This window comes from Falco peregrinus, chromosome 5 (assembly GCF_023634155.1).
Source record: "Falco peregrinus isolate bFalPer1 chromosome 5, bFalPer1.pri, whole genome shotgun sequence".
Classification (NCBI taxonomy): domain Eukaryota; kingdom Metazoa; phylum Chordata; class Aves; order Falconiformes; family Falconidae; genus Falco; species Falco peregrinus.
In genome coordinates, this window is record NC_073725.1 from 80,783,199 (window position 1) to 80,807,446 (window position 24,248).

At 35.9% G+C, this 24,248-nt stretch overlaps 1 protein-coding gene across 2 annotated transcripts in view; it reads right to left on the bottom strand.

The window, feature by feature from the left end:
- SMG1 (SMG1 nonsense mediated mRNA decay associated PI3K related kinase) overlaps positions 1–24,248 on the bottom strand; it is a 67,343-nt gene that overhangs the window by 26,692 nt on the left and 16,403 nt on the right. For both annotated transcript variants that reach the window (XM_055804282.1, XM_055804281.1), the window contains 25 exons: positions 21,485–21,621; positions 19,128–19,186; positions 18,166–18,379; positions 17,238–17,363; positions 17,074–17,146; positions 16,297–16,394; positions 14,560–14,733; positions 13,301–13,525; positions 12,462–12,563; positions 11,745–12,014; positions 11,050–11,180; positions 10,157–10,318; positions 9,543–9,661; positions 8,710–8,797; positions 8,522–8,623; positions 7,983–8,123; positions 7,478–7,677; positions 6,995–7,191; positions 6,146–6,313; positions 5,185–5,339; positions 3,961–4,106; positions 3,083–3,284; positions 1,155–1,264; positions 630–777; positions 84–243 (listed from right to left, as the gene is read on the bottom strand). In XM_055804282.1, coding sequence (XP_055660257.1) covers positions 84–243; positions 630–777; positions 1,155–1,264; positions 3,083–3,284; positions 3,961–4,106; positions 5,185–5,339; positions 6,146–6,313; positions 6,995–7,191; positions 7,478–7,677; positions 7,983–8,123; positions 8,522–8,623; positions 8,710–8,797; positions 9,543–9,661; positions 10,157–10,318; positions 11,050–11,180; positions 11,745–12,014; positions 12,462–12,563; positions 13,301–13,525; positions 14,560–14,733; positions 16,297–16,394; positions 17,074–17,146; positions 17,238–17,363; positions 18,166–18,379; positions 19,128–19,186; positions 21,485–21,621 — 3,707 coding nt within the window. The remainder of the gene's footprint in view (positions 1–83; positions 244–629; positions 778–1,154; positions 1,265–3,082; positions 3,285–3,960; positions 4,107–5,184; positions 5,340–6,145; positions 6,314–6,994; positions 7,192–7,477; positions 7,678–7,982; positions 8,124–8,521; positions 8,624–8,709; positions 8,798–9,542; positions 9,662–10,156; positions 10,319–11,049; positions 11,181–11,744; positions 12,015–12,461; positions 12,564–13,300; positions 13,526–14,559; positions 14,734–16,296; positions 16,395–17,073; positions 17,147–17,237; positions 17,364–18,165; positions 18,380–19,127; positions 19,187–21,484; positions 21,622–24,248) is intronic.

Below are 24,248 nucleotides of genomic sequence, written 5' to 3' on the forward strand. Positions count from 1 at the left end.
TAATATAAGTTCTATATGCAAAACTTCATGACCTGACATGGAAAAAGACATTACTCCTATTTAGGTTTTAAACACAGACCTACCTCTGATGTCAGCCTGTTGGATACAGTATTTTCCAAAGCAGAAGAACAATACAACTGAAGAGTGCTCAATACTGGTAAAGACTGAGACACGGTGAGTGTGGAAAGTCTTAAAGGGCCAATAGCGATTCGTGATGTTTGCTTTAAGTACTTAATAACATTTCTGAAATGAAGAATCAGAACAGCCATTTTTTTCAGCTAGACTTTAAGAATAAACAGTGGTCTCAAAATTACTGAAGAAAAAGCAAATTCAACATCTTCAAAGAGATGAGAAGATCTTGCAATATCACACACAAGTGCCACTATCATACTTTAATTAAATCAACAAGCAGCAGTACTTATCAACTTAAAGAACTACATAATCTCCAAGTTAAACAGTCTTGTTTTTCTTCAGTAAGCTTATAACTCACAACACCTAAAACTGGTAGCAAACTACCACAGATGCTGAAGTACAAAGCAGAGTAGGCTTTTCACAAACTTACGTTTAACAAATAGAACAGCTTTTCACAGTATATTACATTCTTTCATTCAAAGCACATTTCAACTTACTCTGATATTGACTGCCACTTTTGCTCCTGTTCTATGTGGTTTACAGCTGTTGCCAGACATACTGAACTTCTCAAAAGCTGTACTTCAACGGCTTTTTGAAGTTCTCTTGGATCAGGACTTAGCATATTAGGGAGGAGCTTCTTCATGTCTACATGGAGATTAAACAATTGAAACCAACTAGAATTGCCAAATTTTTATCAAGCGTCACTGAGAATGCATTTTTGAAAGCAAGGAAGTTTGGAAAAAAAAACTTCTTTAATATATATTTAATATATATATGCATTCATATTAGAAATTGATGATAAATTACTTATAAACAAACACATTAACTCCAGAAAATACACCTGTATCAACAGTTACAATGACCACTGTCAATCATTTTGAAGCTCGATTCATAAACATCACGGTCAGTCCACTGAACACAGCAAACTGCATTCAGAAGGTCAGTCTCTCATTTATAGAGACAGACACATGAAGAAATATTTACTTTTGTATTTGAAGTAATGTTAACTTAGGTGTGTATACCTATTTTTTCTTTGGATCCCCCTGCAAGTAGGTTGATATTTTCTCCTGGTAATAATTCTAGTTGTTCAGTGCATTCAGTAAGTTGTCCAGACTCAAAGCTGCTCAGAGATCTGCAATTCAATGTTTATAGTTTTATTTTCACATTTCTTACTTCATTGCAGTTGATAAGTGTCTTATATAGCTAAAAAGAAAGACTCAAGCCTAACTCAAAATCCTACAGAGCACTAATGATTAATCCTAAGCAAAAATACCAACTTTCACATAGATCAGTAAGAGACAATAGTACTGCACCAACTGGGCAAATTCAGTATCAAAGTGAAAGGAAAAAACCCACACCTCCCCGGCTGTGAAGCTTTTATCATCACACTATATATAATACTCTACCACCACAGCCAGGAAGAAAAAATTTGGTTTTAAACTCTTTCCAAAGTCAAATCAAGAAAACCCCAAAACTCTTTCCCCTGCACAGAAAAATAAGTTTGGGGGCAGAATTTCATGAGGTGATGGTTTCATCACTTCAGTTTACACAAAACCAAACTACCAGAAATACTGGAATATCGTGCAGGTCGTGGATCATCCAAATTTATATTGTTTAATAGCCTGAAGCAGCAAATTTAATTTTTCCCTCATTATTCCACATTAGGAAATAATGGAAATAATTTGGGCATTATAGATTTTTACGGAACTACACAAAAAAAGGGAATAAAAGGTTAACAGGCTTGACGACTCTGAAATACAGAAGATTCAAAGGTTCAATATTCTTGTTACTATCCACTGAAGGAGAATTATCTAAGTATCTGCATCAGAAAAGAACAGAAGTATTCAGCATGCGAAAACTCCCCCTTCTGCTGAATAATTTTGATTGTCATTACTACACAGGGTCGCTTATCTGCCTGCTCAGGAGTGGAGGAGTCAACGTGCTCCGCATCCTCAGGAGCTCTTTACAGGATTTTTCTGATGATTTAGTATCTTTACTTCCAGTAATTACCTGGATGAAAATTAACTCAAGCCCGTCAAAACAACCAGACCTCTGCATCATTACAGCAAGTACTTGCGATGTTTATCGTTACAGTGGGTTTAGTTTACAAAACCACAAAACATTCAGAAAATGACACATTCTCACATCTGTGACAAGCACTCCCTTTCCTAATGGATTAAATGCACAACACTGAGTTACTGCAGTAAGGAAAAGGATCAGCCCTTTCTCTGACAAAAGTAGTCATCTTTTCAGACCTGCAAGATTTTATTTTGAAGCTTCCTTCTACGCTTTTATTTTCAAGTCAACAAGTTTCAGCCAAGAGGATTTTACAATCTTCACCACAATAGTACAGGGATAGAAAGTAATGAAGTTGTCAAATGAAACAGAAAGGACCCTTAAACATTGAGGGAGTATTTCAACATCACGAAGAATTTTCAAGAACCAGACAAATATCAAGGGTTAGGAAATAAATGCACAAACAACAATTCTATGTTCCATTAAAAAAAATGGAACCAAAAAAATGTAAGCAGCCAAGACCACCTCTTTAATATACTTTTTACATTCAACTACTGAATTAAAATATTTTTGAAGAACTGTACCACTGAGATAATTTTTTTTTACTATTAAGTTGTACAAAAGGATGCATCTTCTACCAATAGAAGTAGAATAAATTTTCTTTTACTTTCAATGAAAAGATGGTTTTCTTGAACACTAAGAAACCTTAGCAGTCAGAAAGTCATAGTAACTATTTAGAATTATGTTACCTCTTTATTTATCTGCATGGCTAGTAAATATCATGGCCAAGTTTTCCCTCTCTGAACACAACTTTCTTCTTATCATGCCTCTATTTCAATAACATCTGGTTTCTAAAATCCATAAAAACTTTAGTATTTCAGTTCTAAGATACGGAACTGTAAGACACTGCTGAATAAATTCATTATATGCTTACTTTATGTAGTTAAAATCTGCTTTCAGATTGATTGAGGTATTACTATTGCTTTTCTTCAATTCATGGACCATATTCTGCCACTCCTGAACAGCAGACCAGTCAGCAATGGAAATGTAACATTCACATGCTTTGTTACCCAAGTAGTTTATAACTTCAGGTGAAGAGTCACTTGGCTTAGTCAGAACAGTTTTTCTAGTTTCTCCTGTGAAACAGCAAAAAAAAAAGTACATATACTTTAATATATATTTATGCTTATATATTTTTAAATAGCAATTCTATTACTCAAATGTAATTTCTGTGTCTTTTGTCAAGAAAACCACTTAATTTTAAAAAAAAAATAAAATCAAGTAGTTATATAACATTTACAGTATTCTTCTTTCACTTAAAAAAAACCAGAACCTTTTCAAAGGAGATTTTGGAAGAATTTAGTCCATTTCTGTAAAGAAGCATCAAAACAGATAAACAGAGTAACTAGAATTAAGAACAAAGAAGGCCCCTTTTCAAAGACAAAACTGAATACTGAAACCAAGTCTCAGTAATTAAAACACTTTAACTAGTGCATTTACGATATAATTGTATCACAAATAATAAGCCTTAAGTCATGATCTAAAATAATTTAGAATTCAATTTGTAAGTTACAAAGTATTTTACTATTATTTTTAATTTCATTCATCCAGACCTCAATACTGCAAACCTTCTATGCATACTACTGGTTTCAACGGCATTACCAGTTCAGTTTAACTGCAAACAGAAATAGATGTTCAGATTTAAGAATTAGACACCATCACTACCACGGCTATATCAACAAACATTCCAATTTTATGTACATACAGTAACAATATTGTATTTCTTCTAAAAAGAAAACAATAAATACCGACCATTCAAGGAATGCTTTGGGCTGGCATTATTCACACTGTTTGAATTGGCCAACTTCAGAACAGTTTTGTCAAAGCCTGTTATGCAGCAATCCACTCCTGTCATGGAGCACAGGTGCTCCTGATACTCCGCAGTTGCTTTTTCAAACCTTAAATGGTTGAATATTTTAGTCAGCATTTTACAGAACCAGTTTTCTTTTTTGGTAAATAGAATATATTTTAAACATTTCTTTAGCACAATACTCAAAAAGTTCATGTCACCTTCAGCAAAAGGAAAGGATAACGTAGAATACATGTTTGCCATCTGAATTTCCAGGTTATAGCACAGTATAAAAACTTTTCCATTCAGGTTTTAATGCCAACTTCAAACCAAGTACAGATTAAAGGAGACAATTAAGTTTTTTATTTGCCTGTCACATTTTTTATGTGAATGAGTAAACCTGAATACTGATTAACTATGTATCATTTAAGAGAGGATTGTAAAACTGGGTCTAGGGCAACAATTCACACCTTAAACTTGACATTTCTGAGAAACTTCTCACATGTTACAAAGCTGCACGTTATTTTAAGTAATCTAACAAAAATGGTAGAGCTGTAAATGCAAAACCTTATTTTTTTGTTTTGTTGTGGTAATCTTACATTGCAGGTAAATAATGACAGGTGTCCCTTTTTTGTTTCATACAGAACAAAGGATGCATTCCTTTAAGGAGCTGAAAACACCAAAAGGAAGGCATATCCCACCTGGAACACTGATCCACTTATTTGTACCTGCAGCCAAAGATTCTACTTCAATAGACGTAGAAGCTACATTTTCAAAACTGAACTAAAACTGCAAAACATCTCCCTTGGAGTCCCTCTCTTTGCAAACTATAGCAGGTAACCAGATCACACCATTGGTCAGAAACTTCATTAGAAAATATTTAAGTTAATAATATTTTGCAATGGAAAATTAAACACAATATGAAAATAGTATTGCTGGGTATGAAAAACCAAGAAAAAACAGCTTAGAAACACCATTTATATTAAATTCCTGGTAATTTTGTTAAAAGTTAAAGTACCTAAAAACACTGAATGCATTGGGTATCTCTGAAAGACACAATGACTTGGACATGGAAATTACATCAACAGCCTTGATTCACACCACAATTTAAAAGATTCAGAAGCAGAACTATGCATAAGAAGGAAAAAGTGTCCAAGTTTGTAACATTGTTATCTGAGAAAACTTACCGCCCTTCTGCTTGGAGAGCTACAGAATTGATCCAGGCAAGACTCTTCCCAAGTACAGCAGAAGACCAGACAGCGATACCCTGAATAGCTTCAGGACAGTGAAGCTCACATAATGCTTCTACTAGCATCGTAATTGTCACCTCCAATTCATTTCCCTAAAACCAAACCGAAAGCTTTATTAGAGAAGTCTCACATAAAATAAAAGCTATATACACGGTTAAATACTTGGAAATAGTAAAATAGTATTTCATTATATGCATCTACAAGTGAAGTGCTTTGCATATTCATCCATTACACTGCTTTTGGAAAAGCAGGGGAGCTAAGGGAAGAGGATATGCTGTGAATCCATAGCCTAAATGTCAGCAGTTAGCAATCACTATGTGATGGCCTATATCTATGTAAGTATGAGAATTCTTAAAGAGGCAGGAAGCAAATCTATCAAACCTCCTTTGTTAAAATATTTAAGCAAATCAAGTCATGTACTGAAGAAACTATTCAGCCTTTTTAAGAAGGCTTAACCATTTTATCTACTGATCTCACCCAGCACTTACCTGCTAGCTGCTTACAGAGGAAGGATACCCTCACGATACATCCCCCCTGCCCATACCCACAGGTAAGCAGAGACATTACACTGCCACAAGCTCAGGAAGGCCACACTAATATAACAGCAGTTTCATAAGGTTTAAGCAGAATCTTCCACTTAAAAAGAATTGCTCAATTCCAACTGTGAACAACCTACAGCACTCATTTACTTATAGTATTTGACCACATCTATACAGTACATCCTAACCTCCAACATACAGTATCGCTTAACCACAAAAGTCTGTCAATACAGAAGCATGTCTGTACAACACAGTCTTTTACCACTTGGTTTAATAACTACTGATTGCCTTAGCTTAGTTCTTTTAGAATGACGTGGAAATATTTTTGCAATAGCCTACAGAGCTTGAGAAGAGATTACCTGAGAAATACTATTGTTAGTTTTCATTTCTGTGAGTAAATCAAAGCCATGCCTGACTGTCACAGCAGGCTGGCCGGCCAGCAACCCAACTCTCATGATGGAAAGTCTAATCCGCGTGAGCCAATCTTGGCATGTCTGACGATTAGTATAAAAGAATGTCCTGATAACCTTTAAAGACAGAAAAGGTAAGTTTTACAACACCATTCTGCATGAATCAAAACAGTTACATTAAGTACTTAAATACTTACAACAATCAGTCAGGACAGGTAGTTGAGTTTTCAATTGAGAGATGATGAAAGAGGTAAAATTCTGCATCTTCCGTTTTATTAATGAAGATGGTTTGAAATCATGCATAGCCCACAACTGGCCAGGCATACTTGCAAGCTAAAAATCTTGAAGTAAACCGACTATTAACTGTACATTACTACCAAAGTCTGCTACTTAAATAGCTTATTTCAACAGTGAAGAGCACTTTGCAGTTAGAACTACACAAAAGGGTATGTTGTTTATAAATAATTACTGTACTCCTCAAAAAGCAATTTAAAGCCTCAAATAATTGTATTACTTTATAACAGGACTGCTGGCAATCTACAAATAAGTGACTACTACAAATCAGACTTACTACACACTTGATTGATTTTGTACCACTATACAAGCTGGTACTCCAGAAATAAGTCCTGTTTTCACGTTTCTCTAGGAATAAGCCAAAGTCAAAGCCAGACAAATTACAGTCTCCAACTTTGTTTAAGAAGTTTTTCTCAACTTCCACAGTCAAGACCTGAACAACCTTGAAAACACTGTTCATTCAATAGACTTTCAAGTAACATCAGCACCATAAGACAGACAAACCTTGGGTGGAGAGGTAAGAGCATTGGCACATCCTTCATAAGCATTGTACATCAATTTTTCCAAGTTCTCCAGATACTGTAGAAGGAGAACAAGCCTAAGCTGGTTGCTACTGTGTCCTTCATCGTTGTCTGCAGTAGTCCACTGGCTAACATCTTGGTCAGGGTTTAACGTATGGGCTGCAAGACTCCTAATAATACCTAAGCATTTTACCAAAACATGGGAAAAAAAAAAGTTACCAGAAGTACTTTATTTAAGTGTGTCAAGGCATAGCAATGATCTCTCAAAATCTCTCAAAAGTTAACAATAATTATGCAACTGCTCTTCTGCAATTACATTTCTTGATGTGTCAGTCAAAAACATGCTAAAAATCTATAATCACTGAAAAACAAAGCCACTGCACTTCTTGCCTTGGACACAAAGTTCTTAGCTGCTCAACCTTACAAAAAAAAATCCCATGAAAATAAACTATATTTTTTACATTACCTTCAATTGTTTGAAATGTATCTTGGGCTCTACCCAGAGGAGTTCGTAACTTCGAAAGAACAGTAAACTGAGCTGCTTCCCAAACAGCCCATTGCCAAAGAACAGCATCAGTCTTCAACAGATTACGAGGGATGGTTGGCTGATCTCTCTTATCTAGTCTTTGACAGCTATAGAATAACCTTTCTAACCAATTATCCTTCCTGAAAGAAAACATCAGCACATTAACACAAATTCACGTGGCAACAAGTTTATATTGCACACACTTCAGCCCCCTGTTGCCCTCAAGTCTTTCATATGATTATTTCCAAGCAGCAATGTACATAGGCAATTATGCAAAAAAGGTGTGCATTTGAAGATACTTATAAATACTTCAAATATAAAAGTAAATGACTGAAGGTAAATCAATGTAATTTGTAAACATAATTACAAATTTAAAACTAAATACGGTTTTGAATTGTTTGCTATAAATTCAACATCCATGGATTTCAGTTTTAAAAGCTCTTACCCAGTTCGGTGAGAGTTTCCATACAAAATAAAACTAATGACATCAGAGAAATCCTGTGGGTGGAATGTATTACTTGGAGCTTTGCTCATATGACTTCTTATAGCCAAAGAAATTTCTTGTATTTCTGTGTGGGTACGGTTACTACAGGAAGAGAGAGAGAAAACAACCCATGTTACAATGCACTTGAATACATCAAAAGAAGTTGTGCAAAAAAGTTACACACACACACACGCAATGACTGGAAATAAGTATATTCTCTGGTGCTTTCAAAAGTTCAGGCCTGAGACAATTTGCAGGATGTAATATTGCTGAAGCTCTGGATAACATGTACCTTACAAGTATTCATATTTGCTACAAGAAGTGTTGCATAGTTTATCAGATTTGTTAATTACTTTGTGTACTACCTACTGTTCTTAGACCTGCAAAGTAAGAGATAGAAGACACTCCATGCAGCCATACTTTAAAAATCTAAAAGCATGACAACATTCAACTGGCTTTATTTTTCAAATATGTCATTGAAGTTAATTTCAACAACTTACCTCAACACAACATCTAAAGGAATCGACTTCAGAAGTTTTCCAAAAGTTTGTCTTACACGAGCACCACTATGTACTAGTTGAACACGACACACATCAACACATCTGCATCACCAAAAAGGAAAAAGAAAGGTGGTAACATTTCCATTAACAGCATAATTCAAATATTATACAGAATTCTGTGCAAGTACCTTTGTAAAAGGTCATCTGGGAGGGAGGAAGACAGGGCATGGAGACTACTACATGCTTGAAGACAAATGTTCATATCATCCAGAAGGGCTGAATTAAGGAATTGAAAGAAAAAAAAAAGTTATTCTTCCTAGAATTAGGTAATTTATGCATTACTCTGTTTGCGGTAGAACATCTGCATACATTACAGCATAGCTGGCAGGAGACAGAGGCTTCAAGCAAAACTTTTTCATTGACTAGTTTTACTGTAAGCAAGTATATGACTAGTAACAAAGTCACTTGTGATAAATGTTCTCATGGGTCTTTTCCGACAGCTGACAGATTAGTCCTTCCTATGGTCCCCATACACTGGCGTTGTACACAATACATTTCAATAGAAAAAAAGGAAGGTGAAGTTGTAACTCCTGGCCTTGGGAAGTTACTGCTCTTGCTAGTATTATGGTGCTAAAAGCATTTGTTCCCATATTTCTGTTTCCAGGTTTTGAAATCCAAAACAAACAATACATCACATTATGGAACGGTTCCATTGCTTTTGATAAAATATAATGCAATCTTACAAGTAAGATTTGGCACATCACTGACATTTTTGGTAGATGCTTTTCACAATTTCACAATCACAAATTGTTACTCAAGGACAATAAATTGTTTGCATAAGTAATAGGTAGGGATGCACTTGAGGAAAAATACAGGAGTGTAAGTTTTTGTGCAATACAAACTGGAAGCCTACCCAAAAGTAAATTAAACAACAAGTAGTTACAGCTATCGGTGGTATATGACATGGTCACTTAATTATGCCAAGTAAAAGACAGTTAAGTAAAAATATGTGATATCTTACTGTTTGCCAAAAGTCCTTTACAAAATTTATGAAAAGATGGGAGAGAAAATAACGGTGCATATGTTTCTGATTTTTTCATCAGAACAGCCACTTCCAAAGCCCATGTCATAAGTAGTTTCCTTCAAAAAACAAAAGTGTTAGTCACTCTTTACTGTTACAGAAAGATATCTTTCAATATAACTTAAACTACTTTACATTACAGATGAGTATTATACCAGAACTCTTTTTTTTTTTTTTTTTTTAAACAGCAGCTTTTGGAACATTAAAACGCTCCCTAGCTTTCACAACATTTTGGTAATACAGGGTTGTAACTATGGTAAAAGGGTACTACTACTGAACAAAAACCTTTTTTCAGTAAGCTTGGATAGCTCTGCTTTTACTGTATAGATCTTACGATGGCTTCAATTTTTATAATTTTCATGCCTAAAAATCAGCAGCTACTTTTTCCACAGGTATGTCATTATCAATGTTTCAAATAATAAAAAAACCCCAAATATCTGATTGGTTAAATTTATCCCAAATTTTACAACTAAAATTATCCTGGTTTCTGAATCAAGGCATTCTACTGGTGGGGAAAAAAAAAGCCTCCTGATTAGTAAGAAAACGTTAGTTACCTGGTATCTTGAGTAAGGTTATCCTTCTTAAGCAGTAGCCCCAAAAGGTTTAGTATGATTGAAAAATGTTTTTTTGTTGCTGTGGTTACAGTACTTATAACTGCTCCATCAAACAGAGAGGGAGAGGAAGAGCTGAGGCTACTGGATATGAAATGGTCGTGCCTGAAAAGGCAAGGAAAAACATAAAATATAAACCCACCCCAAGAATAGGGGTACTTCCTTAAAATATACAGGAGAGGGGAAAAACAACAACAACAAAAAAAACAAACAAATGAAAACAACCAAAAAACCCAGCAGCAAAAGTTAACATGGTTACTGTGTGGGTGTACATTCTGTCAAAACCCAGGTGTTCTGATCCCTAGCCGAAAACAACAAAGCGACAATTTGACATCAGTCCATGCAGCCCCATAACCTGGTTTCAACTGTGGCTGGTACCAAATGCATAGTGAAAAATCACCAGAACCAAGAAATGGGTAGAGTAACAGTTAAACTAGTATATTCCCCTACTTCAGCAACATTTTGTAGTAATAAGTTCCAAAGTGTGTTTAAATCTGTTGTTTACATTTCATTACCTCTCCTAGATCTCACAGTAAGCAAAACAGTAAATAATCTTTCCTTATTTACTTCAGTAGAGTTCTCCCTCAGTTATCTCTATTCAAACACAAGACTTCTAATCTGCCTTTGAATAAAATGCCAAATTTTAAGCCAGGATATGCTTTCTTGGCTGAGATACAGACTCCCTTCAATTAATGAAAGTAAAAACTGATTAGGGAAGTTGGAACAAAAGCTTAATTGTAATAGCTTATTTATATTCATCCCTTCAACAACATAATCTATTCAGATCAGTCCATCCTAGTGCTCTTAAAATACTGATGAATTATTAATCTTCATACCTGGAACAGTGTGAATATAACGTATAGAGTACTGCATACTGGACAGCAGGAAAATGAACTGCTATGTCACCATGAACAATCATCAGATTTTTACTCAGTAGTGCAAATACAGTCGGTGAAAGGGCCCACATCTAAAAAACAACAGCAACAAACAAACAAACATAATAAACAGGACCTATTTTTAAGTGTCATTTCCACACCATTAATTATTGTGTTTTGCTTCTTCCCATGGGAAATAATTTAACTCACTTTTCTGACCATAATTGCAACTATTTTCTTTCCTCTTTTTAAGCAACCTGTTCAAAGCAGTTTACGTCTTTATTTGGAAAGGTCTGAAACCAAGGTTTTCATATGGCTGATATACCACCAGAGGACAACCTAAAGCTGCTTTTATTTGTCTTGATTTTCAAAAAGAATTACTATGACTATCTTAGAATCAATCCATTAATAACCCTGATAAGATGCTCCTCCCTAGAAACTGTTTTTCCTTATGCACCAACTAGAGACACAATCCACCTCTTCAGTTTCCCCAAAGTTTCAATACTAAAGTTTTTCTACTAACATCTTAGGAAACAAATATGATCATTTTAATCATACATGTGCGCACTAATAGTGAAAGACATTACAGTATACTTTAAGTAAAAAATTGTTTTTAAACTTGTTGTACAAACTGTATCTGTAGAGTTTTTACTCACCCCAATTAATGAGTTTTTAGCATTTCCAATAGTACTTAGAGCACTGAGGTCAAATATAACAATAAACTTTGCATTATCCACATTGAGGATACGCTTCTTGAAAGAGTCATGCTGGATTTCAGAACAGGCATCAGGAAGATGTAAACTATAGAGAAGACTATTCAGAGCACAGGTCATTTCTCCTAGAATCAACCTATAAGCAGTCTCCAAAACAGGAATGTTCTTCAGGCTCAGTACGGCTTGGTATACAGCAAGGGCTGCTGCAACAACCTTGAGATTATAAAATAATTACAGTAATCATTGATTAGCATGAAATCATAACATATATTCATCACCAAAACTGAATTTAAAATTATGCTTCATTATCTATGAATAGCCTAGTCTGATACACATACCTATCTCCAGTTTTCTATAATTAAGTACTACTTACTTGCAGAATCTGTTAATTGCTTTCCAGATCATCCACACAACACACCCGACTATGAAAGTCACATCAGCTAAGGACTTCCCTATCTGGTACAATGTCCAGCCAACCAATTCCTTATCTAAATGCCAAAACCAAGGACTAGCTGCATCTGCCTTTTCAGAAGTTTTATAGATATGCAGTTAGATTAAAAAAAATATATTTAAGATGAACAAAGTTTTACAGCTTAATAAATATATTCTAGGCAATACATGAAGGCTGTTGTAACACCTGCAGAAGTCACTTACTCTTACCTCTTTCTCCTTATGATAACGAAGAACAAGTAGTTTAGACTCTGGTATAAATAATTTCTCTACAAACGACGATGGTAGTTTTGTATTTATTTGTTCAACAATCTGGGGATAAAAGCCAAGATGGTAAGCATCCTCACCTGAATTAATTTTTATTAGAATAGATTATTTAAGATTAATTTAAACACTGTTTTTCTAGCTTATACACACTGTATCTAGAAAAAACAGCTTCCCAGCAATGCAAGTACGTTGTATTTGCTTTCCCAAATTCACATTCAGAGAATTAGTTATTTTCAGGCTTTAACAGCACAGCTGAGAGCTAAAAGTTGCACAATTCATTTAGATCAATGCAGGTTTAAGAGTCTGTGGCCTACACATGGAGCTATATATATTGATGAAGTCTGATTTCCTGCATCATGGCATCAGTAGATAAATAGAACATATTATGCACTAAGATTCTGAAATTCACCAGGTGGTGTGGTGTTATCAACTGCAGAGGCCAGAGAATGGCACTGTCCAACAGTCAAGCCAGACAGGGTGGAAAAAACAACCAACCACCCCTCACCAAAAAAACCCAAACCAAAACAAAACACCACCCCACAAACCACAAAACTTGAATGCTCAGGCTAAAACTAAACGCCATGATCTACAAGCCAAATGCATAAAAAAAGCTAGCAGCAGATGCTTTACAGAAAACACAAGCATTTAGAAGAGGAATTTCTTGCTTCTGATCAGGAAGGGAAGAGTTTTGAATATTTAGTACACACAGAAAAACACCCAAGCTTGCTCAGAAAATAGTATTTTCCAATGTGAAAACCACAGTAATAAAAATATGTACAAACCAGTGTCAACAGATTCAGAACTGAAATGATATAATCCGTGCCACAAGTCCGACAGTTTTCCATTTGATCTAATCCATACGTGATGACCATGTCACAGTGTATGGTCATGCTTGGATCTAGGCTGCCAAGTAAAACACCAACACACTCATTGGCAGCTGTAAGTACAGCTTCAGAAAAGAATACTTGGTTCGCTGTAGTCACACATCTCATTACTCTGTACAGCACCTGGAAAATTAAAAACACACCTAAATTAAACTCCATTAAAAAAAGAGTCAAGGACCGCATGGTATTTAATAATATTCACATCCATTTGATATCCCATCCATTACCTACTCTGCAGCTTGGTAAATTCTGTCAAAAGAATATTCTGAATAATGCACATCATGGCACTACAGAAGAAAAAACAAACCTTCAATTGCCTGGTTTCCTACTCAGTTAAAAGCCTAGAAAACCTAAATTCATTATTCAGAATTCTGTTCAGTTCCAACTGATGTCAACAGAACTCCTCTTGTAAAAGACAGATTAGTGCTCTTTCTGAGCTTTTGTCACAAGAAGCCTCTGCAGATTAAGACACAAGTTACATCACTGTCCTGGCTTTCATTGGAAAACCCATACACTTATTTACCCAAGAAGTTTTGTCCCTCACAGAATGTCGCAAGGGCATAAATTCCAGTTGTGCAGCTCACGCAGCAACAAGATTCTGACTGCTAGCATTTTTTTTTTTGATCATCCACATCCTCTAGAGTTCCTGTTACGGAAGTGTAACAGCTATTAGCATATTATATAATATTTATTATAAGTTTACACTATCCCATCCTATACTTTAGAACAAGTGGACTTTGCTATCAGATTTGCTAGATACAATTTCAGCATAGACTAGAAACCCCTATGTTTTATAAATACAAACTTGTAATTTGAGTTCAGTTTTTATACTGTCATAACAATCTGAATAAATGGTAACATTATGGTTACAGACAGGTAACACATGCATAATCCTAGCTGCATGAAATTAAAACACCTAAAAAAAGCTAGTTTATGCTGTATGACTCCCATGTGCTGCTATCACAATCTATACCCTAATATTTAATAAAATTCTTCCAGTATGTTTCTTTAAGAAAATACATTTCCTCAAAGCTGAGCATATATATACATATTCATGTAAAATTCACAAAACCTAAACAAACTCAGCAGTGAATAGCATCATTATTTGGTGATAAATTACGTCAGCAGGAAACGAGAAGAAAAACTTGAATTCTTACATCAGTTACATATGCTTCTGTAATTGGTGGCCCTCTAATTGGGCTGAAGCGTTCCCCAATACTCCTCACCACAGTACTGAAAACCCGAAGCAGCGCAGCCAGTTTAGGTAGTGATACCGAAGGAGGAGGAATATCTTCATCTACTGATTCCCCTGAAGCCACATGGCTGAGGTCCTACAGTACAAAAAACGTATATATCAGTACATAGCATTAACAGTTATAATACATGCATAAAAGATCAAAATATGAGATGGAAAATACTTCATCTATTTTCCAGACATATTATAGGTACTATCCTCTGTCTCTAACTTCACATACATAAGATGGGAGATAGACACAGAATGGCAACGAGCATGTCACAGACCAGTAAGGAGATACTGTTTGTTAGTTTAGCGGCTGAAACAGTGTATGCAGACTGTATCTTGTAAATTAAAACAGAAGTTTATAATGTTCCCGGCCCCTGGAACAGGATCATCCATATTGCTGCTGTCACAACAGCTGTCTGCAAACTTTTACCACTCTCCCAAACAATTCCCATCCACAAATTGAGTCAGGATGTTCGAGTGGCTATTCCCATCACACTGTTTACATGCAGCTACCTTGATCTGGAGATCCTGAGTTTACTAGCAGGGTACTTCATGCCAGCTGGCATCAGTGCCTGGGAACATTCCCATAAGTGTTGATCTCATTACTATAGATATAGCCTTGGTCTACCCCACTGCGAGATAAACACACACTAGCTGGAATCACCTCCTCCATGGTTTAAGTTAACACACGTTGTCTTAAAACTCTTCTGTGACTAAGAATACACATGTTGTCCAGTTCAGCAGACAAGCTGATAAGCAGCAATTTACTGCACTGACTAATCACTTTCAGCCGTGTGCCTACAGTCGCAGTAGTGCAGGTTTCTGTGGGTTTGACGCTGCCAAAGAGGTCTATGAATCCTAACTCTTAAAGCTGTACCTTTGTGTATATATAGGTACACTAATAAAATCAATTTCTTTCTTCTGCTTTGAGGGAAACAGACTATGCTGGAAATACGATTTTATCTATAGGATCTGCATGTTAACATACATAATATAGCATAATCTACTTATAAGCATATATACATATGAGCACATATACCTTAAGACAACACTCCCCCCACCAAAAACCCCAAAACTTCCTTTATTGACACCGCCAGATAAACTCTATGCTCTGTTAACTAAGCAAAGGTTACAAAGTCAAAATCAAATATGTTAAATTAACATACTTTAGTTTTCTATCAGCTCCTGGTACATGATTTTGTGCACAACATAATCTCATAAAAAAAAAGAAAAAAGACATTTACCATTAATCTAAGAATCCCTCTCCCTGCAGTAGTCACTACTTCTAAAAAATTTCTGAAGCTGGGCAATTAAGAGAAAATACCAAAGAAAGACTGCAAAATGTCTTCATTGCAGTTTTTTTTAAAATTAAGGCATTCCTGCTTGGTTAATTGTTTTCATAACATTATATTGTCAATCAACAACGGCTGAAAGCCTGGTTATGATACTGTTTAAGTAGTTCATGAGGATTCGTGTGGAATTGTCATTGTACATGCCATAACTGTACTCTGTAATTTGATCCCATTTTCCCCAGGAAAACCATATAAAGTTATTTTCTACAAGTGTAATGCCATCCATAAGAACCACAGCTGTGGATTTTTTAAGAAATCTGTAACAGTTAACATGGTATATACCATAAAGTCTCATTTACCTCAGCGTAAGCTTCCATATCTTCTAAAAACTGACCCAACAGCGTGGTAGAAAAAGTAAGATCAGCCACCCAAAAGGGCTCCAAACTCTGCAGCCATCCTGTATAAAAATACCAGGGCAATTAAAACAGGGAAACAGGGTAACACATGAAAATTAAATTTTAGTTGCATATTGCTGAGCTAAAAGTTGCTAAGGTAGAGAAAGTCACCTGCATGAAAGCTTTTACATAAGTTGTTTTTAAAATAAATATAAACTTCATTTTCCTCTTTTGTCCCTTTGACAAATCCATTTTAAGGTTCAGTCCTGTCCCATGGCAGTTAAACATTAAGGACAGAACCTAGGACTGACACAGGAAACATAACAGACTTGCTGTGAATAACTCCAAGACAACTGCTATAGCTATACGAAAAAGTTTCCAGTTTCTTAAATGCCAGTACAGTATCTTTACCACAAGGATTCTTTGTAAGCACACAGGAGAAAGCATTCTTTCACAGAGAACATATTAAGATGTATAAAATTATTAAAAATTGTTTAAAACTTACACGAAACAATTTAGGTTCAAATGTAGCCTGAATAAAGCATCCCATTTCTCCAGATATAGCATAATATGGCAAATGCAAGTTTACTAAAAATTTGGAACAAGGTCTCTTGTTACATAGCCAGAAACTCATTTTGGTTTTATGTCAATCTCCATGTCAGTAGGACCAGACTAGTGTAAGTAAACCCACATCATCTGCAACCCAGTGGACTATATTAGTGACTCTTTAGCCAAACTTACCAGACACCTGCTGCGTCAATGAAGGTTTCTGAGTGTGATCTATATGCCACCCAACCAATATGTCCACTGTGTCCTGGAAAGCAATTTTGAAAAAAGTTATTTACCCATTTTGCTGCACCAGCATTTATGTGAGTAAGGAAACACAGAGGATAAAGTAAGCTTACCCTAAAATTGGTGCTGAAAATGTGTGGGTAGCATCGGGACACCAAAAGGATGCACTTGACACATTTGCACAGTAACTCTGGTGTATCCACATTTTCTAGAATGGACTGCAAGCTGGTCATCACAAGCTAAAAAGTAAAGCAAAGCCACTAGACATAACACTTCATTAAAACGACATACAAGAAAGTTATGATATTAGACACAGATTTATTCAGTGTTGAACACTTTTCAAACTACTCTGACTCAAACAACAGAAGCATCTTAATACTCTTTCTGCAGGAAGAAAAAAATGTAAAAAGCATCACATACTGCATGAAAATAATAATTTCAAGTGGGCATTTGTTTGAAATATGACAGTCAGGTTCAAGGCTTGGGGACACCACATTCTTTAATTCTTCAGCCACAGAACAACTAGTTGTTTTAAATTCCCGTTTCTCCTGCTGAAGTTTTTTGGCTCTGTAAAGTAAATATTACATTGGAGCACAGACCTGGATGTAGTTGTTCTACACCCAAAATACAGACCCTAAAACTTGAACCAGAGGGCCAGATTTGTCTGCATACATCCTACATCTAATTACAATTCAGGTTAGAAATTGTAAATAGGAGGGGTAGCATAAAGTAATCAACAGGTTGGATTTTGTGTACCACTCCACTTGAGTTCTCTTTTTGGTCACAACAAGGTTCATCCTCTTGGATCTGCAATATATACTAAAAAGTCACTTCAAAATACGTATCATCCTACAAAGGCTTGACATTCCTTTCCAATGTAATCAGAAACAAATAATTCCTTTGGTCAGAAAGTTCCCTCCCAGTTATTATATTTACTATGTTAACATATCATTACTTATTGTTCATTCCAGTTTAAAAAGTTGATTCAAGCATTGCACTGGAAAAAATCATTAATAATCCTGTTTTAACTTGTAGTCTTACCGGCATCAAAGATGAAAAGGCTTTCTTTTCTCCTACAGTCTCTAATGCTTTGTAGGTTGCACACAAATAAAGAAGTTTAACTTCATCTTTTGTGGATGAGCTGAATTTGCTAAAAATCCATTTAAAGATCTTCTCAGCCTCGTAGCTCAGAGAAGCACAAAGAAGGCCAAGACAGCATGCTCCTTCCTGTCTCAGTTCTTGAAGCAGTTTGCTACTGTATTTTTGGGGAGGAAAAAAAACAGTAGGATCTCCAGACATGACAGCAGAACACAAGAAACCACGAACAAATTAAAATATTTCCTAAAGCAGAAAAATATATGCATGAATGAAGCTTCTTCTCTCCTACTTAATGGCAGCAGTGATGAAACTAAAATAAAAATAACCTGAAAAACTCTGTGAAATATTTTTTCTATGGAATACATCAACTTGAATAAAAGCATGCAACAGATAAGCCATTCTACTCGCGACACTACCCAAGGAAAAAAATTCTTAACATACAACTGACTTTGGATAATAACACTGAACACCAAAAATCCCATCGACATCTAAGCTCCCTCTACATATGCTCTTAGTAGGATGTAAATTAATTAAATCAGGTTGTAGAAAACAATCCAATTTGCAAGCTAGACAACCACAGCAGCGTACTACTACACCCAGGTGATTAAACATAGCTGAGACAGACTTCATATTACCTACAACACAGAAGCCACGCTTGTGCATTCAAATTGTCTCCATGTGAAGTGTACTTTAGACAGTCTAACAGTCCTGTTGATGTGCCTAAGAGTCTTAGTTCTCCCCCAGTTCAGTCTTGTTACTGCAATGTCACACCCATGCAAAATTAGTGAATTAATTTCTTTCAGTCTTTCCCCCCTCCATTACATTTCTACACTGAAATCCAAACTTAAAACTGAAGTTATTTTTCCTCTTTAAAACCTTCAAACCGTTTAGCTTTTCCAGCTTACCTTTCATTGAGTACATCATGAATGGCAGTCAGGATATTATCCAGTTGTTTAATTAGTACCTATAATACAGGATATATAAAAGCATAAGCACAATAACGGCACGATAACTTCTGCAAACTACGTCCTGTTTACACCCACATTAAAAACACCACTGCCAATTCTGTTTGCCAATAGACTACTATTATGCTTCCCACAGCCACTGCAGACAGCATGAACTATATTAAGCAATACTGCAATATTATCCTACATGTTATATTTCATATTTATTTACACTACCCACAAAAATACACTGGCAGCCTGCTATCACTGTTTGTTCTAAGTTTAGTTCTTGCTGATAAGATTACATCACAAACATAAGATTCACCATCCAGCTCACCAGTAGCATCTACTGAAGACCTAGTCTCCTATACTTATAAACAATCGTATCAGCAGAATATTTAATTGATCAGATAGCAGAATCTGAAGTATTTTCTCCTTAGGCAATCCAGACTCTCAGAGAAACAGAGTATTATTCTGGGGAATGAAAATTATCGATGAACTGGTGCTTCTCAGTAAACATAACCAGAAATACTTGTTTTGCTAATATGCACTAAAGAAACCCAACACATCAGTTAATCGAGTTGTAAAATACTACATTAGCTGCAACTGTGTATAAGATGAAGTAGTCTTCTTGACAAGTTAATAAAAGCTTTGTTCTCTTTTCTTCAGAAAGATATTAATCTTCAGCACCATGGACATTATATAGTTTTTGTTGTTGAGTTTTGAGTAACATCACTCTTTTGGGGGTAGAAGTGGGGAGAAAAAGAGGTTCACATGCTTGATTCCTCAAGAAGTCACAAGGACATTTTAAAAATGTGGCTGGTGTTTGCAAGACGTTACAAAAGAGACAGGAGAAGGCATCTATACAACTTAGGAGCTGGAATATTATGTCATTACATGACAATGCCACTGCCTAGTGACTTTTATTACTTTGTTGAACACACATTTCAACCCTGAGAATGAAGAGAACTCTGCTAAACTGCACTTAATACTGTCAAGATCTGCAGGAGCTACTGCTAGGTTAAATACTGTCCATTAAAAAGTTTTAGGCTTGACATCGTGGATATCACTTGACATACGGTCTTGTTCTCATTGGCAAGCTGGGAGAAGTTTAAAGAAAAGTTTCTCAGTGAAAAACTTTTAACATTCTGATCACTAACAAAGTTTGTCACCACCGAGTTAGATATTTGACTGGCAGTTCCAACAGGGTCTGATATGCCAATGAACTTAAATAAAATGCAGTTACAAAAAAAAAAAACCTAGGGAAAAAATGCATTGAGAATAATGGAAGTAAATAAAAAAACAAGCCATGGAATAATTGTGGAAAGCATTTACTCCCCAAACCCTTGTACAAACAAGGATTTAGTTTCAGAGGAAAGCTGAAGTATTAGCTAGGCTTGCACATGGTCTGCTTATACCTAGGTCCACAGAATAGGTAAGCCTCAATATTTAAGTGTCATGACTTTTGGAAAAAGAGCACAATTACCATTGAAAAATTAATACATAATGAGAGAATGAACCAACTTCTTATAAATATGGATAAATGTATAATTCACAACCGAAAGGTTGCAGCACTGCGTGTAAATGAGCAGCACAGTATTAAACCATCACTTCCTGCTTTTTTAATACTTGGAGAACTCCTAAGCTCTCCAAAACAGTGAAGGAGATGTGTCAGATTAAATATTCTTAATACTGCACTTCAAAATAAGTAATATTAAAAACGCATACCCACAGTGGGATACTTCCCCCCCCAACCCCAAATCCTTAAGAATCACCTGAGGACACTAAAGAGTTCAACAACCCATTAAAAAACCCAAAGATCTAATGAAAACAAAGATCCTTTTGTTCTATTCCCCTAAAAGGGAATACACATACAAAGGTGTTTAGCTGGAAAGCTGAGTTAACTCTAAGATGAGCTATTCACAAGACTGTAGAAACATCTGTGTATTTTGTTTAAAATACAGAAACAGTTCTTGAACAAGACAACAATACATTTTACTTTTCTCTACTTCCTTGTTGAAGAATCCAGAGAATATTGCTAAGATGAGGCAAAAAGCCCCATACACATACCTTATTTATTGCTACAGTGCATGACTTCAATAGTTTGCTTTAAGGCAATGTGTCCCAAGGAATCAAGCAATAATAAGTTTCCTGAATGCTGGAAAAAGGGCAGGCAATCCAGAAATACACTTTCCTTTGTTGTGGAAGGAAATTCCCTGTATATAAGATATTCCTTGCAGATATTTCTCAATACTCAGATTTTTAGTTAGTTTTATAAAACAAGAAATACTCCAGTGCTACAAAAAAGAATTACTAACCAGTTTATTATCTGGTTGCTGGATGAATTCTTTCAATTGCTTTACAGTAGCCAGTCTTCGGTCTCTGTCGTCTTCCCGAGTAATCCTCCGAAGAAGATTTGACAGTCGAGACTCGTCAGAATAAGACAACGATCGCTCTGAAGAAGAAAAGGCAATTATTTCTTTCCTCTACAGCATTTGATCAATAGTATCTGTATAGTCTGAAATGTGTATTTGTGGACTCAATAAGTCATAACAGTAATTTGAGAAAAAAGTAAAAAAAAATCCTGATTTGTTTTAAAGCTACTATAAGAAAAATTAAACGTAAAATCTAAGTTAGCTACTAAAATATTTCATTTCTTCCACTGGACAGCCCAGCACCTGGGTAAAATTCATTCAGAACTAAGCAGAACTGTTTTACTTCTACACAAAAACCTGGATTTGGTTCCCTTCTACATAAATGGACCTATAAAAAGGTGGGGGTGTGGTAAGGTTAAATCAGATTTCTGACTGAATATATAAACAAAAATAATTCAACAAATAATATTTAAAGAAAACCTTGTGGAATAAACAAGCTGCTTCTTGAAGCAAAGAACCAAATTTAAGCTCAAGCATCTACCAAGAAACAGGATTTTCTCCACCATTTTGCCAGAAGAACTAAGATTATGAGCAGTTCTCTGATAGCTAGCAGGGTTCTGCTTTGAAATGGAGAACAGAATGACTCTTCCTTTATTGATGAACAAAAGTATACAGGCGTGTAGGGGTGCAGCGGCTACCGAATTAAGTGGATAATACAAGAGAATTAGCATCTTCCAAAGAAAACATTTCATTAAAGTTGACCAATAGCACTATTGATACCAGTGAAGGTCACAACTCTACCTGATTTAGGTACCAATTACAATGAATTTGCATGAATAATTCAATTCCCTTATTTGCAAAAAAGAAACAAAGTTTCTTTTGAGAAGTTTAACATTAGATGTTTCACAGTGATTAAAATTAGAGGTTTCATGGAACATGATGGGTTTTTTTTTAGTCACCAAGCCTCTTATAAGAACACCCAAGACAACTAAAGGCAGCTTTTTTCTCCAGTATGTTACACATCAGTCATCTGATGGGAGCAGCCATAAAGGCAGCCTGGTTATAATGGAAAAATACTGACAAATGATGGGAACTGCAGCCTTGGAACCTGGAGCATCCTTGAAGGGCAGCTGGGCACCTAAGAACCTGAGACATCCCGAGATATCCTTGATAAGCACAAACCCAAGAAAATGCAGCAACAACCTTATTGTCTAGAAAGGAGAGAAATAGACTGTAATGGTGGAAAACATCCTCGGAAGGCAGGATTCTGCAACAGCTACTGGCTGCTCCAGCTGGAAAGAGAGACTGGGAAAACAAACATTGGTCTGAGAAAATAGAAAACAGCACCATCTATTGCCTGTTCCAGGTGAAAAACAGTAGTTAGTAAGAGCTGCTGGTGGCTCCAGGGGGTTGCATCCTAAGAGCCCTTACGTCTTAACAATAACTCGCTTTCCACCCAAAATGAAGCTTCTCCCCAAGAGCTCCCCCTGCAAAGACTTCACTATGCAAGATCTCCTGGACAGACTGGACCCGTGCTGGGAACACCCGACTGACTCCAGGTTCCGTGATGCAGATCATCGTTGAAGTTTTTCTGTCACCAACTGGCACCACTCCTAGGAGGTCTGGTGAGTGCTGTACCAGTAACACTTTGAACAGTGTATATATATAGGTGTGCATGTAAGTAAAAAATCCTAAGTATATACTTGCTTTACTAGTGGTAATTTGTAGTAACTTGTAATGAAGAAATTTAAGAAATAGAGAAACCTTTGTGTACTTGTATATTACAAAATCCTATGAACCAACCCACAGGCCAGTAAGTCTTATAGATCATCATCTACAGGACAGCATGTCTTCTGTATTAAAATCATGAAGAATGTTCTCAACCTCATGTCTTTATTTTTTACATTTTAAAAGAGTATGAATAAAATAGGCTTTGATGATCTGTTTCTTGCCAGGCACCAGTTTAAGCAACTCATTTTGAAGACACCTGACATTCTGAAGGATTAGGCAGGCTTAGCAAACATTAAAATAGCAGTAAGAGTCTGAAGGATTGAATCTACATTTTGTTCCTAGCTAGCACAACTACACAAGACATGTCGAGATGTTACCTGACAGGCATGAAAAGCACCTGTTTTAAGATGTCACTGATTTTACAGAAGACTAAGGCATACGTATCCATTTAGGAAGAACTAAGATTCTTGCCCCTTGCTTTATCTAGAAACCAGAGTCTTCAGTAGTGGACAAAAAGCCAGATGTCTGGTGGGAAACACAAGAAATCATGAATAGCAAAGACACCTTTTGAAGAAGTATCTGAAGTCTTCCTGAGTGATGGTACCAGACTAATAGTGACAATCCCTGCTAGATGATTGCTTGCATCTGAAGATCTCCTTGTATTTCTGCCCACAGCTGAGCTAGCAACTGTAGTCCAAGGCTTACCTGCCAACAGTTAATACACTGCCAAACTTCAGAAAGATGGACCTAGTGCAGTTACTGACCCCAAAAATATATCAACCCTGGAGAAAAAAAGAAAAGGACTACCAGGAAGAATGCAGCCTGCCCATGGGTGTGCCATGCCTACTACCATTTTTTTTAAAACCTGGACAGTAGTAGGTCACCAGACCAGGGAAAAAAGGAAATTTTTTTCAGAGTTCAGATACAAAACATATGCAAACAAGAATGAAAGTTCTTTTAAAGCTGGGTTACAATG